At 41.2% G+C, this 15,883-nt stretch overlaps 1 protein-coding gene and 1 pseudogene across 1 annotated transcript; both read left to right on the forward strand.

Annotated features, from left to right (window-relative positions):
* The first annotated feature begins 4,573 nt into the window (after positions 1-4,573).
* On the forward strand, positions 4,574-9,844 carry LOC112267430 (zona pellucida-like domain-containing protein 1). The gene is made up of 11 exons (XM_024445693.2): positions 4,574-4,583; positions 4,756-4,857; positions 5,057-5,277; positions 5,468-5,649; positions 6,014-6,086; positions 6,292-6,389; positions 6,858-6,938; positions 7,167-7,338; positions 7,573-7,675; positions 8,006-8,035; positions 8,347-9,844. Exons 1-11 carry the CDS (start codon positions 4,574-4,576, stop codon positions 8,520-8,522), a joined length of 1,248 nt encoding a protein of 415 aa, XP_024301461.1. The 3' UTR covers positions 8,523-9,844.
* A 2,050-nt stretch (positions 9,845-11,894) lies between these two features.
* LOC121839194 lies at positions 11,895-15,169 on the forward strand (annotated as a pseudogene).
* The last annotated feature ends 714 nt before the right edge of the window (positions 15,170-15,883 follow it).

Raw genomic sequence — 15,883 nt, forward strand, 5'->3', positions numbered from 1 at the left:
ATGCAATTTCTATGGCTTCCACAGGATGTCAGCAGTCTATATTCAAGGTTTCAGGCTCGTAACTTCAAAAACAAATAAGAAAGATCAGTTTTAGTATAGGGACACAGTCTTGGAAATTCATGTTTGCGCCATGAAGACAGGACGCACCTGCTAAAATCAGTTTGTTATTGAACATAGAAATGTATTTTGACTTGTTGAAACAAAGTTTAGGGGTAGATTTTCAGATTCCTTTCTCTGCATGTTGAATGAGTGGTCGATGGTGCCAACTAAACTGACTTTTTGGGATATAAAGAAGGATTTTATCTAACAAAACGACACTACATGTTATAGCTGGGACCCTTTGGATGACAAATCAGAGGAAGATATTCAAAAAGTAAGTGAATATTTAATCGCTATTTGTGAGTTTATGAAACCTGTGCCGGTGGAAAAATATTTTGATGTGGGGTGCCATCCTCAAACAATCACTCCCGGACGCCTAGCCCTAACCAACAATGCAGTTCAACAAAAAAAACAGATAGGAATAAGAGATAAAAGTAACAAGTCATTAAAGAGCAGCAGTGGAATAATAATAATGAGACCATATTCAGGGGGTACCGATACAGAGTCAATTTGCTGGGGCACCGGTTATTTGAGGTAGTATGTACATATAGATAGAGTTATTAAAGTGACAACAGAGAGTAGCAGTGGTGTAAAGATGGGGTGAGAGGGGGTGAGGGAGGGCACTGCAAATAGTCTGGGTAGTCATTTGACTAAATGTTCAGGAGTCTTATGGCTTGGGGGTAGAAGCTGTTTTAGAAGCCTCTTGGACCTAGAAGCCTCTTGGACCTAGCTCTGGTACCACTTGCTGTGCGGTAGCAGAGAGAACAGTCTATGACTAGGGTGGCTGGAGTCTTTGACCATTTTTAGGGCCTTCCTCTGACACCGCCTGGTACAGAGGTCCTGGATGGCAGGATCTTGGCCCCAGTGATGTACTGGGCCGTTGCACTATCATCTGTAGTGCTTTGTGGTCGGAGGCCGAGCAGTTGCCATACCAGACAGTAATGCAACCATGCTCTCGATGGTGCAGCTGTAGAACCTTTTGAGAATCTGAGGACCCATGCCAAATATTTTCAGTCTCCTGAGGGGGAATAGGTTTTTTCGTTCCCTCTTCATGACTGTTTGGTGTGCTTCAACCATGTTAGTTTGTTGGTGATGTGGACACCAAGGAACTTGAAGCTCTCAACCTGCTCCACTGCAGCCCCATCGATGAGAATGCGGGCATGCTCGGTCCTCTTTTTCCTGTAGTCCACAATCATCTCCTTTGAGCACGTACCCCTGAGTGACCCCTGTGTTGAGGATCAGCGTGGTGGATGTGTTGTTACCTACCCTTACCACCTGGGGGCGGCCCGTCAGGAAGTCCAGGCTCCAGTTGCAGAGGGAGGTGTTTAGTCCGTTGATGAGCTTTGAGGGCACTATGGTGGTGAACAGTGAGCTGTAGTCAATGAATAGCATTCTCACATAGGTGTTCCTTTTGTCCAGTTGGGAAAGAGCAGTGTGGAGTGCAATGGAGATTGAATCATCTGTGGATCTGTTTGGGCGGTATGCAAATTGGAGTGGGTCTAGGGATTCTGGGATGATGGTGTTGATGTGAGCCATGACCAGCCTTTCAAAGCACTTCATAGTTACAGACGTGAGTGCTACGGGTTGGTAGTCGATTAGACAGGTTACCTTAGTGTCCTTGGGCACAGGGACTATGGTGGTCTGCTTAAACATCCTTTAGTGTCCTGTGCGCTCTGAATCTTGTTACATTTTATTTTATTATTTGAGTGGCATGCATCACAAGCAAAGTCGATACTTTGGCTTTTTTTCATTTGGGCAAAAGTCTGTCCTCTCGCCTCTTTCCCCTTTCCACTGTGACCCGGAAACAGATAAGTGGTCAAGTAGTTGAGGAGAGTGTAAGTTTGTTCGTAAAGAAGCAAGCCAGCAGTGGGATGCAAGGTGGTATGTTGCTGGATATCTGGGTCATATCCTGAGTCGTTATACTTAGGCTTGTGTGCGGCTGCTCAGCCATGGAAACCCATTTCATGAAGCTCCCGACGAAGCTCCCGACATGTGCTCATGTTGCTTCCAGAGGCAGTTTCGAACTCAGTAGTGAGTGTTGCAACTAAGGACAGACAAGTTTTACACCCTACACGCTTCAGGTCCCATTCTGTGAGCTTGTGCGGCCTACCACTTCACGGCTGAGCCGTTGTTGCTCCTAGGCATTTCCACTTCACAATAACAGCACTTACAGTTGACCGAGGCAGCTTTAGCATGGCACAGATTCTGCAAACTGACTTGTTGGAAATGTGGCATCCTATTCAGTAAGGCTATTCTACTGCCAATGTTTGTCTATGGAGATTGCATGGCTGTGTGCTCGATTTTTTTTACACCTGTCAGCAATGGTCTGGCTGAAATAGCCGAATGCACTAATTTCAATCGGTGTCCACATACTTTTGCATATATAGTGTACCTGCCACACCCTCTTTGAAGCAGTTGTTGTTTTCTCAAAGGACAAAAGCATGTAAACATTTAAAAACTATACGCTACTTAACCTTTTACTTATAAAACATCTTGTACAATTAGTAACATTTGTTTTACCACTTTACACATTTATTTTGGGATTCCACCCCTGTAAACATCATTTGCTTGATGATGCACAAGTGGAGAGAAGAGTCTCACTTCATACAAGTACATTTTCATCTATTTTCCTTCTCATTGCTGCCTCTCTTCGATTACCTTTGACCTTTTTCAAAAGGAAGAGAGACAGGACGTAGGAGAGTGGACGCAGGAGTTGAGCAAATCCAATTAAGAAATAGCCATTTCATAACTTCACCTCACCTGTGAGAGTTGAGGAAATTCTGAAATATTCAGAAGAGAGTGGGAGTTGATAAAAGTGCTTCAGTAGGTTATAAAGGAAAACTTTGGTCATCAGTATATATGAAATCTTTGCTTAATTGCTTTAGTTTTACAGATGAAATGTTGAAGGAGCCTGTTATATATTTCAAATGGGTTCAGGGGCCAATCACAATGGGAAAACAAAAAACATGATGTGATTGGTAAATAAGTTTTAAAAATATGACCAATAACATAATGTTTTGTTTTGTATTCTCATTGTGATTGGTCCATTAACAGAGGACACTTTTAAATATACTGTATAAAAGCCTCCTTAATCTTCTTATTGATTCTGTTTGCTCCACAATTTATGCACCTTGGTTGGATCTTGGAGCGAGGTAGCGGCAGTCTGCAATTCACTTCCCTTTGCACCTGAGAACCATTAACTCACCGCCAAGCCTTGTCTGATGATGCTTTGCTGTACCAAGAGTAGTATTTGTGACCGTCATGGTTCCACCCCACGTTTACCATTTAGAAAACCTCTAATCTCTAGAACAAACCGTTCAAAATGTAGAACTCATATTACCTGAGATAGATTGTTTAATTGTTGTCATTATAAATTCATATACCATGTTGCACACTGTTTTAAACTACTTATGGGTCGCTAAGTGTTTGTTTGAAAACAAAACAACCTTGTCCAGTCATGTTACCTTGCTGACTAATAACCTGTTAACTTAACCTGTATGGTTTAAGATGGCACTGGAAGAAAGGAAAGAGGCTCCTGGATAGGAGATGGGCTTATGTAGTCCATATCTAATCAATCACTTTTCTGGTGCTCCTAAATACTGTTTGGTGTGCTCCTAACTTTTTAAAGTTGGGAGCACCAGTGCTACCAATGACTAAAGTACATTTAGAGCTTTGCAGCTTAAAGTTTTATAAATCAAAAGTAATATAAGTTCATGTAAACAACCTTCAAAACAAAACTTCAGAGTCTAAGTAGGTCCAAATTACACCATAAACTCTTCAGTTTAAATCACAGAATTAACTTTACCCTAAGTGATACCCTGTGCATCACAATTACCTACACACAGCCCCGCATTAGACCATGCAGACCAGACGTGAGTTGACTTTTATGTCCATGTGAATGCAGGCCACGGCCCGCTCTCCTCAGCACCTGATGACAGCTTAATTCCCAGGCCTGGCCCCCTGCTGAGGTGGCCGTTTGTGTGGGATGACAGACGGAGATCAGACCAAGGGGAGATGAGTGGGAACCCTGCAAGTCCGCTCAGGTTTCGAGCACTGTGAAAAGATTTGTCCAGGCCATTCACCTCTGATGGAGTTTCCCATGTTCTGCTGGGAAGCACTTTTTATTGAAGTGTTTCCATAATGAGTCCCCATTTCTCTCTATCTCTGTGTGGCACACACATATGCGCTCATGCACGCACGTTGGCACACATATTTTGTGGTGAGAGCTGGCCTGTCCATTCGTTTTTTTGCTGCAGCCGATACCACATGGAGCACCGGTGAGCTACCAACTACACAGACCAGGGTAAGATAGGCTCAGGCCCAGGGCAAAGGGATCAGAAAAAGAAGGGAACCAGATTAAAAGGGGTTGGGGGGTCTTGGAAAGAGGAGATTTGTTAGAGTATTTAGGGGATTAGAGTAAAGGGGCTGGGATATTGAATTTTGGAAAGAGGGGCAGTAAGGGGACCAGGACAAGATGGTTTATGGTAAGAGGAGGTCTAAATGAGAGGTGTTGGAGGACTTTAGGGGATTTGAAAAGGCTTTTAAATCATTTGAGTACAGCACAGTTACAGACATTCATGCAACACCCTAGATATTTTGTAGATTATACGTTGTCAACATTCTGAAGGATGGAAATGTGTGAACCTCGCTCTCTAGGTGTTAAGATGGAGCGGATATGTTTGATCCTCCTGCTGATGGGTAGGACCACTTCAGTCTTGGCACAGTTTAATGGATACAACTGTGATGCCAACTACCACAGTAGGTTTCCCGGTGAGCATGACAGTCATTTAATCTCTATGTAAATTCTCTCAAATCATTTTAACTTATTCTTAGTTCTGAGAATTGTTGTTAGAATTGCTGTTTACCCTTTTATCTCATTGTCTATTTTTCTCTTTGTCTTTTTCTCTCTCTCTCTCTCTCTCTCTCTCTCTCTCAATCTCACTCTCACTCTCTTTAGCGGAGCGCGACATCAGCGTGTACTGCGGGGTTCAGACCATGACCCTGAAGATTAACTTCTGCCCGGTGCTGTTCTCCGGCTACACCGTTGCAGACCTTGCGCTCAATGGTCGCCATGGCGATACCCACTGCCGGGGCTTCATTAATAACAACACGTTCCCCACGGCAGTACTGTTCAGCATCAGCCTCAGCACACTGGAGGCCTGCGGCAATAGCCTGGTGGTAAGAAAACACACACAGATGGACGAACACACACACACACACCTACTGTTATGTTTTATACTTACACAGGTTTGTATTAGTATGACCACCAGAATCGAATGTGTTATATATTTTGGGAGCACGTCTTGCTTGAGGCTAAGGTAGGCGTTGTACTAGATTGTGTATTTAGAGACAATGTCCCTGTCCTCAGGTGACAACAGCCTACGGGGCTAATGCCTACGGGAACATGTCGCTGGTGCAGATTGGTAATATCTCAGGGTACATCGACACTCCAGACCCGCCATCCATCATCAGCTATCTGCCCGGCCTGCTGTACAAATTCAGCTGCAGCTACCCCCTGGAATACCTGGTCAACAACTCACAGCTGGCATCGTAGGTGCCTGCAATAAACACCTGAAGGGCTTATTTTGAATAGAATTTAAGTATTGAATAAGTAGAGATATTTCAGTATTTTTGACAGATGAATTTGACATTAGAAAGATAAATTTGACATTTGAAGGCAGTCAGCAATTTCATATTAACCCCGAATAGTTTGTGTCTTTTGTGCCTTTTTTAAATTGATGTAGTTCTGTCCTTGAGCTGTTCTTGTCTATTAATGTTCTGCATTATGACATGTTTCTTGTTTTGCGTGGACCCCAGGAAGAGTAGCTGCTGCTTTCACAACAACTAATGGGGATCCTAATAAAATACAAAAAAACTGTACTAAACTGTACTAATTAATTTGAACCTTTTCTAGGTCATCTGCTGCAATATCAGTGAAGGACAGCAATGGTACCTTTGTGAGCACATTGAGTATGATCCTTTACAATGTGAGTACACAACATCAGTGTTTTTTAGTGCACACAAGGACTTCATAACAAGGCCCTCATAGTGGGAATTCAATGTCAAATAATAACTAGAACATGCTGAAAATACTAAACAAATGATGAGACAGTTTTATTAGGTAGGAATAGACATACAGTAGCATAAAAATAGGCAACTTTTTGATTCACGGCCAAACTCCTTTTTGTGCAGGACTCAACCTACAACCAACAACTCTCTATCCCAATGGCCGGACTGGCTTTGAAAACCCGAGTGTTTTCTGCAGTGAAAGCCACAAACCTGGACAAACGGTAAGAGATAAGGAGATCTTCAGATATGAAAAAGTTATATTTTTTGTTCTAGTTTCTATTATTCACAATATAGATGGGGATATGATCTGAGATTTCCAACATGATGTGACCAGAAACCTATGATTATGACATTATAAGTGCTGTTCAAAAAAAATGGAATCGCTGTAACCTTCTCCCACATAACCTGGATGGCATAGAATTGATATAGTAGTACAACTGCACTATGTAAAAGTACAACTGCACTATGCTATACACAGTATGTCATATACATACGCTATCATTTAAGACCTATCCTCTATGCCCCATACCAATTCAGTTCTATCCTCTTTGGTTCATTGCCATTGAGCTGTCCTCTATGACTGTGTGAAGGCGCCAGTGGTGGTGCTAAGAATGTCTGATCTGTCCTGTTGTGTTGTGTGGTTAGATCTCTATCCTGTATCAGCCCCGTACTGTTTTGTCTCTCTCTAGATGGAATATCTTGATGGACTACTGTTACACCACTCCCTCAGGGAATCCCAATGATGAACTGCGCTACGACCTTTTCTTTGGGTAATCACGCTTTTTCTCAAACGATGCCAAGATAAATGACAAAAGTGTCCCATTACCCATTCACCCTCAACCACTTATCATAGAGCCCCTTACAATGGGTTCTCATGGTGAATGATAGGACATTTTTCTCATTGAGCAGTTAAAACAGGTCTAGACGTTTCAGTGCATTTTTGTGTGTGTTCGTGCTTGTGTGCATGCTTGTGCACATGCGATGCTCTTTCCAAACAGCTGCCATAAAGATCCACAGACAACTGTTTTTGAGAATGGGAAGAGTCAGATGGGTCGTTTTGCCTTCGAAGTGTTCCGTTTTGTCAAACACAGACACCAGAAGATGTCCACTGTGTTTCTGCACTGTGTCACCAAGCTGTGTCGGGTAGATGACTGTGTCCTGCTCATGCCGGTAAGAACATTTGACACCTTACCAAATGGTGGGTTCAACATCAGTACAGTCAGTAGGGGGAACTTCAATGCTCTGCAAATATCAGAAAACATGTACCATATTTCTTGACTTCTGATCAATATGAAGCTTCACATAGTCCATTAATACCTAAGCACTACTCACTATTCCCTATTGAATACAGTTTCATATAAAGGAGTATATGTATGTGATTTTATATTAATATAATATTGGAAGATCTGTGGCCATCGGCGTAGGAGGGACGTAGAGGATAGCCTGGAGTCTAGGCCATCGTCTGGGGATGCCATCATCACTGCTGGACCCATCATTACCAGGATTGGTATGCAGGATACCTCTTCATCCATAACCACTTCAACTAACCTATAGTTTTGTCTGAATTCAATTAGATTATTTTGATATCCATGATATAGTTGTAGAGTGAGTATTAAAACTGTATGATGTGATGTAGCCCATACACGATAATCCCTTTCGATTATATATAGTATAGTCTTGAAATCTACTGATGGAGGGTTATGTGAGAATAAAATGAGGTGGGATTTGACAGTATACTCAATGGTTATTCAGTACATTTGTATTAAAATGCATGGTTGTGTTCCTCAATAATGTTGAAACTCTGAAAGCATCAATGATTGATTTTGTTTCTTTACAGATGAAACTCCAATGAATAACTCACAACTCGGTAAGCTCTCTCACTTTGTCACTGCTTGTGCAATGCCTTGACATGTGATACATTTATTTCATCTATAAACTTTATGATGTCAAAAGATAATTTTTCTGTGCTACATATTTAAATCCTTTATACATTCACTACCTTCAAAAGAAAATATGACACCATTGGATTTACAGCGGAAATTATGATAGTAATGGTTAACGCACAGGTTTCACTTCCCTTTTGTGTTTCTTAACCATTAACTGTGGTTTTAGCCTATATGAGTGAATATTTGTGTCTGCCCATACTTACTCTTTGTGTGTTTGTGTGTGGTAATCCAGCTGCATCGAGTGGCCACTCCCTCCCGTTGAACCCAGTGACCAGTGCTCTGCTGTCAGGTGTGGTCATTCTGGGCGTGTTCAGTCTGGGCTTCTTCCTGCTCTCGCTCCGCCTCCTCCGCAGACCCCGTCTCCCTACAGCCACACCCTCAGGAGCATGGAACCCTGGCTTCAAATAAACCTCTCGTGGGTGTGTGCTCTCTCTCTCTCTCTCTCTCTCTCTCTCTCTCTCTCTCTCTCTCTCTCTCTCTCTCTCTCTCTCTCTCTCTCTCTCTCTCTCTCTCTCATTATATCTGACTCATTCTCCCCCTCGTTTTTTTTATCCATCTAACTATTACTAATACCTACAGTATGTATTTGCACTGTAGCTAAAATAGGCAGGTGCAGTGTAATTGGTGTGAAAATACGATGCAGAATGTCAATAACTTGCAAATAAACTCACAGTAGACATAACTGTGATCTCAAACAATTATTCTAGAGTAAGAGGTTTAGCCACAAGCAATAGTTTCACTATGTGCCTATGTACCGACCAAGTAAATACATCAATACATAATAGGGATAGTTATTGTAGAACGGGACCTGTATTTTCTGAAAGGTTTACTTAGCTACTCTACCTTCCTTGAATGTGTACTTACTCTCCATTTCGCTAACTTACTCTTATCTGTCAGCTGTAACAGTCACTGTCATGCCAAACTCTGTCACACATTCACGTGGACATGTACATACACATACTCAAGCGCATATTGATACTGTAAATAGTTAATTCCTACTTTGTGTACAGGGGAACAGTATATGTTCAATAATAATAATGTTATGTACTGTTTTCCTTGTTTTGTTCTGATCCTTTGATAGACCCGTGTATTGTTTTACAGGTAGTGTGTAATAAAACTGACCCAGGTCAGTATGTGAGGCTGATTTCCCATCTTTCCAATACCTTAGTGTCTTTTTGTCATCCATTGCTTGGCACGGGGTCAGTTACATTAAATAAATAAAGGGTCATTCAAATAACCCTGACACCTGGGGATGACTGATACTGTCCTCTACAAAGGCCAGCACCACAACATTACTTGTAGCTATTTCCATAACACACTGCCTATTTTAACCTGATAAAAGGTAGGCTTAAGTATAGTACTAACATGTGAGGAGAATTGAAGAAGTGATTCATCATTCTATATGTATGATCATGATGAATATTTATATACAGTATGTACAGTACTTATTGGTTTTAAGTATGGCTGAAATCCTGACTTCCACATAACTTGAATGTTTGTGAAAGTTTTTGCCATCAATGCTTAATTAAAGAAAACTCCAATAACTTGCTCATGTCAGGATTTCACCCCGTGCTTATTTTATTTGAGGATGATGTGTTTTTTCCCCATTTTAGGGAATGTGCTATTTGATGTGGAAAGTTAAACAAAGAACGCAATAATCCATTTACTATAATTACTTAATTTCGTATTATGTGTTTAAAGTTATAATCATGTTGATAGGAGTTACAAGGGGGGGGGGGGATTTTTCAAATAAACCTTTTACATATCAGTCTGCCTAATGATATTATTTAATGGCCTTCATAGTGCATTAGTATCATTTTAACACTGATGTTGTGGCGTGTTTGAGACTTCAAGCTAGAGTTCAATCGGACCTGATTTAGTCTTTTACCCAAGGTCAAATAAAATCACAGAAGGTTTTTGAATATTGTAGAAAGTTTTCAGTTTTCAGAATAAATGTGCAGGCAGTTTGTAAACAAAGATACAGCATAAATATAGCTATTTTTGTTTGAATTCAAGCTATTGTAATTCAATTATATGATGATCATGATTTATATACCTCCATATTATAGGAATATGATCCCAGTGACCTGCTATAACATGTCTAACTATAACATGCCAATTGTCGAAATGTAACCCACACTACAATCCTGCAATCTGGGCCCTTTATTGTGCTAATCCCATATTTCAGCAGCTATTATACATTATATTCTTTGTCCACAATGGCTGTTGATGACTGAGAGGAGAGAAATGAGAGCAGTCATCCCCCTCTAGATTTACTATCTTTGATAAGCGATATGTTTTGTTTTTTCATGGACAATATTCAACCCAAGTTCAGGTCACTGCCAGGTCCAAACCCAGGCTGCATTTAGTTTTTTCTAGTGACCAGAAAACACGTGATCTGTGAAAAAAGGCAGAAAGACCCTGATATGTTTAAGTGTACACGTCGTGACAATGACAATGTCATGTGTGTGTGTCCATTATCCTCTCTATGGTTTTGTGCACTTCACAGGGGACCATGGTAACCACCCATGTGCTCTAATATGACTCTAATCAGATTTGAACTTTGGGATAACTCTGTATGAAAAGCGCTATACAAATGAAATGTATTTTTATTATTATTATTTATTAATCAGGATAAATGTTTTCCCTTACCAGGTGGCTGACCTGACAAGATCAGGTTTTCCACTGACCTTCATGCAGTTCCTTTCAGTCCCACTACTGATTCCATACTGAAGAAGAAGACTAGATATAGACACTAGATATAGACACTAGATATAGACACTAGATATAGACATGAGGCATAATAAGTATGTGGACTCACTCTTCAAAGTCACACAGGGCACGTTTCTTGGTGACATTTTTGGTGACATTTGCATATCATATTTGGTTTTATTTGAATTGGAGTCACATTGTCTTTTTTTCATAGGTTCATTATGAATATATGTCTGGGTGGGTGCTTTACATTATTCAGACATGCTCTGTATAATATTAGTACTTTCCCCAACACAGGAAGAATTGAATTTGTTCAAAGTGTTTTTGATAACTGTAATCAGTACTTGCTCACTGTAATGTATTTGAAATGATCATATCAACAAAGGGATTCACTTGATTAGTATAGGGCTTTAAAGATGACATTTTTAATGTTATGTTAATTACTCACCCAACATAAAAAAAATATCACATTTTAATGCTCATATACTACAGTGCTGAAGACCCCTCCCTTAAAAGTGGTTGAAAACTAGGTGTGGGTCACCTAAATCGTATTAGAACTTAAAGGAAACAACAAGACGCCCCTCACGTTGTGTGTGTGGTCCCTAAAGACCATTAACCATATACTTACTTGATTATTATGTTTCATATAAGCATACAAAGGGGAGCAAGATCACACACAAAGTCACAAAGCCACCTGCCCTATGTTTACCATATAACTTTGAAAGGGACTGTGTAGGGTTTCATGAATTTGCCTCCAGGATAAGACCTGGTGCTTTATGCCCAAAAGTGAATGTTTCCCATTACCTTAGACAACCCCACCAAGATGGCAATGACCCTGTTTCCAACCAATCCCAAGGAAGTATGAGAACTATATAACTAGTCCTGGTCCCTATATATACAATCTGTCGACAGTAAATGTACTACAGATTGCACACATCTAGGAATATGGAGTCATCCCATAGCATTTTATGCTAGTCTATAAATTGGATTTTGGATTTGCACATTTTGTGCTTGACATTGACATCTGTGTGTTTTGCTGCAGATCTTCAGCGAGGACAGATTGGTGAGATGGATTTATGGAGCTTCCTCATACTGACTTCCCTGTGGATTGTGGGCCATGATCAGGCCATCACCCCTGCTGAATGTGGGGCTTACGCCAGACAACCAGGTATAGTAACTACATCACTTCTACATTTCACCTCTTGTTTACTGTAGCTAATCCTAACCATCTCAGCTTCATCTAAGACAGTGTTTATGATAAAGGATTTGAGGTGGGCCTCCCGAGTGGCACGGCGGTCTAAGGCACTGCATCGCAGTGCTTGAGACGTCATTACAGACCCAAATTCGATCCCAGGCTGTGTCACAACCGGCCGTGTTAGGGGAGGGTTTGGCCGTGGGGGCTTTAATTGGCTCATCGCGCTCTAGCGACTCCTTGTGGAGGGCCAGGCGCCTTCAGGCTGACTTCGGTCATCAGTTGAACGGTGTTTCCTCCAACGCATTGGTGCAGCTGGCTTCTGGGTTAAGCGGCGGGTGTTAAGAAGCGCGGTTTGGCGAGTTTTGTTTCGGAGGATGCATTACTCGACCTTCGCCTCTCCCGAGCCCTTTGGGGAGTTGCAGCGATGAAACAAGATCGTAATAGGATCATAATTGGATTGTAAAAAGGGGGTAAAATACACAAATAAAGGGTTTGAGGTGTTAGGATTATAGTCTTGTTATTTGAACCATATCTGAAACAGCTATATTGCTTTAGAGCAGGGACACTTAAACTATAGTGGTTTATCTGTGTACATTAGCTCAGAATACATTTGAATGTTTTTAATCTTACTCAGTGTCTTCCTGCATCTATCAGAATACACAGACATCTCTGTGGTCTGGGGGACCTCCTCCATTGACCTCGCTATTCAAATCTGCCCTGCCATCTAGTCTGTTGATCCTGAACCACATCATGGATAACACAGTCTGTAAGGGAACTCTGAACACCAGAGTGATTCCTCCTGTCCTCAGATTCAGCTTTCCCCTTTGCCAAGGGGACGCCTGCGGGAGTGTCTTCTTGGTGATTATTAATAGGATAATGTTTATGTATGCTCTCCTCTGCCCTGGAGGAGTGTTGTGATAGAGGGAAGGCTCGCAGCACCACTGACCTTGACTGAGGGGAATGAAGGAGCAGACAATGTATGTTCTGTCAAAGGTTTTGACTCCTGTGAAACTTTAAAAACATTTGAAACTTACCTTATCACGAGCTAGAAAGTAACACTAAATTGAACGCCCATTTACGCTAAAGAACAGGTGATGGCTTTCAGTCTAAAAGAAACTTCAAGGGAATGAGAGATCTCGTTTTCCGGTTTGCTTGTGTGCTGAAGAGGTGTCCTTCTGACAGAGAAAAATGCTATTTTGTACACACTATTGCACACAGCAACCTTCAAAGCCACATAGTCAACATGTGTTCCAGAAACAGGGATATTCTTAGACTTCTTCAGCCTCCAGACGTTCAATGTGAGCGCCGTGGTCCGATCATACGACCCCAACATTGGAACGGTCACCTATAATGCTGAGCTCAAGTACTTTTACTCCTGTGCTTACCCTCTGGAGTACCTCGTCAAGAACACCCTAGTGGACGTGTAAGTGAAAAGATTTACTGGATATATCGCTTACATTTGAAAATCAGACACTGCTCTGCAATTGAAACTGGGCACCCATACAGTTGTTTTGTTTGCAGCATGATATTACACAGTTCAAACACAGTTCAAAGCAGTTGATCTTTCTGTGGGGAGAGTGTTAGCCTGGATCCTGCTGTAGTAATCAGTCAGCCACACTGGATCTAGGTACTCTGTCTGACCTTTCTCTTTTCCCCTCTTCAGGTCAGCCTCCTCCATTACTGTGAAGAACAACAATGGTAGCTTCATCAGTGAGTTCATCATCTGAGCAATGCCCTGTTAAGGTTAGGACAACACAACCAGCACCTTCGTAACACCCCCATTCATGTACACACGGCTGCGACATGGCAAAGTGCCAATTTGCCAATGTGCTGCCACCTTATAAAATAACTCTAAACCTCTACCAACATGTGTAAACATACCTGATCATATGTCTGATCTTATGTAAGTGTGCTTTTATAATGGTGCCATCTTCCTTTCTTCCATCACCAGGATGCAAACTATACCACACCCCTGGTTATCCCTTCTCTGGTTATTGAGGACTAATGTCTACATTCAGGTTTTAGCTGCCAACCTGACTTGCCAGTAAGAAACTTCTTGTTTTGTTCCCTCTTAGCCTTGGTAATAATTAATAATCAAACAGTTTTAGAATGTGTATAAAGGGTTCTAGTTGTGATCTGAATTGTCTGACTCAGTTCTGATGATCTCACTCTTTCTCTACAGATACCATGTGCTTCTGGACTGATGGTATGTGTCCGTCTCCCCACTGCTCTCCATCTCAACATTCTTTCATCTCTTTGTATCGTAAGTCAATAAAGAAAAACCAATCTTCAATCAAATATTGAAAAAGTGTTAGTTGCCCGGTTCATATCAAATGAGTATTCATTGTTTTTTATTTTTATTTTTATATCACCTTTCTTTAACCAGGTAGGCTAGTTGAGAACAAGTTTTTATTTGCATCTGCGAACTGCGAATAAACAAGCGTACAGTCAATAACACAATAGAAAAAAATAAAGTCTATATTTAAGTCTATATATTGTAATACTGGGCTTGATTAAACATTTTGCCTCCTTTGCATTCAGACACAGTGCACCTGCTCACTAGATAATTTAACTATCTCTATCCAGGTTCCTCTTTATCTAGTAAGCTTAATGCAAAATGGAGGAGTAGCCACTTTGTCTAGGCACCAAGGGGCCATATTCAATCATTAATAATCTTTCTGTATCTAGCAGTCTGTTGTCCTGCCTGTGTGCAAATGGGCAATTGTGAGGTGAGGTTCACCTTTTTTGTAAAGCTGCTCCATTGATCAGATGACCACCATGCTGGAGAATGGAGACAGCCAGAAGGCCCGTTTCTACTCTGTGATTGCACCACTTGCAGCAACTTCAAGGTACAGTACTATTGATATGACCACATAACTTTAGGCCCAATCCATCCACAACAGATGTCACAGCTTTAGTTGTTGTCAGATTTACAAATTAAAGTAAAAAAGTTAGAAAACGAAGGGTATCTTCCAGAAGTCACATTTGGCCTGTCTAAGTTCACAGCCCGGTCTCATACACTAAACATAACATAGTAAACGAGGGACACTGTTTGGTATGGTTATATGAGAGGGAAGGTAAAGGCAAAAAACGAAAGGAGTCTGGTTGGTCGAGGTGGATAGGTAGGCATACAACGCAAATGTCTAGCAACCCAAAGAGTCCTATTTTTGTAACATATCATTTTGTAACATATCATACAAAATGGATGATGGACATCCAAAATAATACATTCCATGTGTAACATATGTGCCAAACGTAATATTTGATACTAATTTCAGTGTTCCGGATTTTTGTTTTCTATGTTACCTCTACCCTCACCTCAGGACCCATCAAGACCATGGCAGAGAGCTGTATGTCCACTCTCTATGTACCTACAGTATATTCTATATAGCAATATGCTCATAATAGGACGTTATATCTTTCCTAAAATACATTTGTTAATGTAATGATAATTTCACCATCATTATGTTCAGTAGGCCTATCTATTGTTTTCCAATTCCATTTCCAATACTAACATGTAATGCCAATTTGTTTGGAATAATCTTATGAATACTGTTTTTCTGGGGGGGTTTCAGTCTCTCTTACTTCCAAAGAAGAGGGTACGTTTTTCTTTATGAAGTTAACTCTACTATCATATGACAAATTAGTGACAGCAAATCCTTCGCTTTTAAAGTTGTTGACATCATTCTAACAGGAAGGTCAGAGTTGCTCAGATGGGCAGAAGCTTTTCCACTGGCTGTTGGTGTAATGTGTCATGTTGCTCCCTCTCCCCTTTGTGCACAGCGCTTTCTGGTGGCCAAGGGAGCAGCTTGGGTACGTCTGTTGGCCTGGGGATTGCTGTATCAGTTCTCATTGTGGTTGG

Source organism: Oncorhynchus tshawytscha, linkage group LG14, assembly GCF_018296145.1.
Source record: "Oncorhynchus tshawytscha isolate Ot180627B linkage group LG14, Otsh_v2.0, whole genome shotgun sequence".
NCBI lineage: Eukaryota > Metazoa > Chordata > Actinopteri > Salmoniformes > Salmonidae > Oncorhynchus > Oncorhynchus tshawytscha.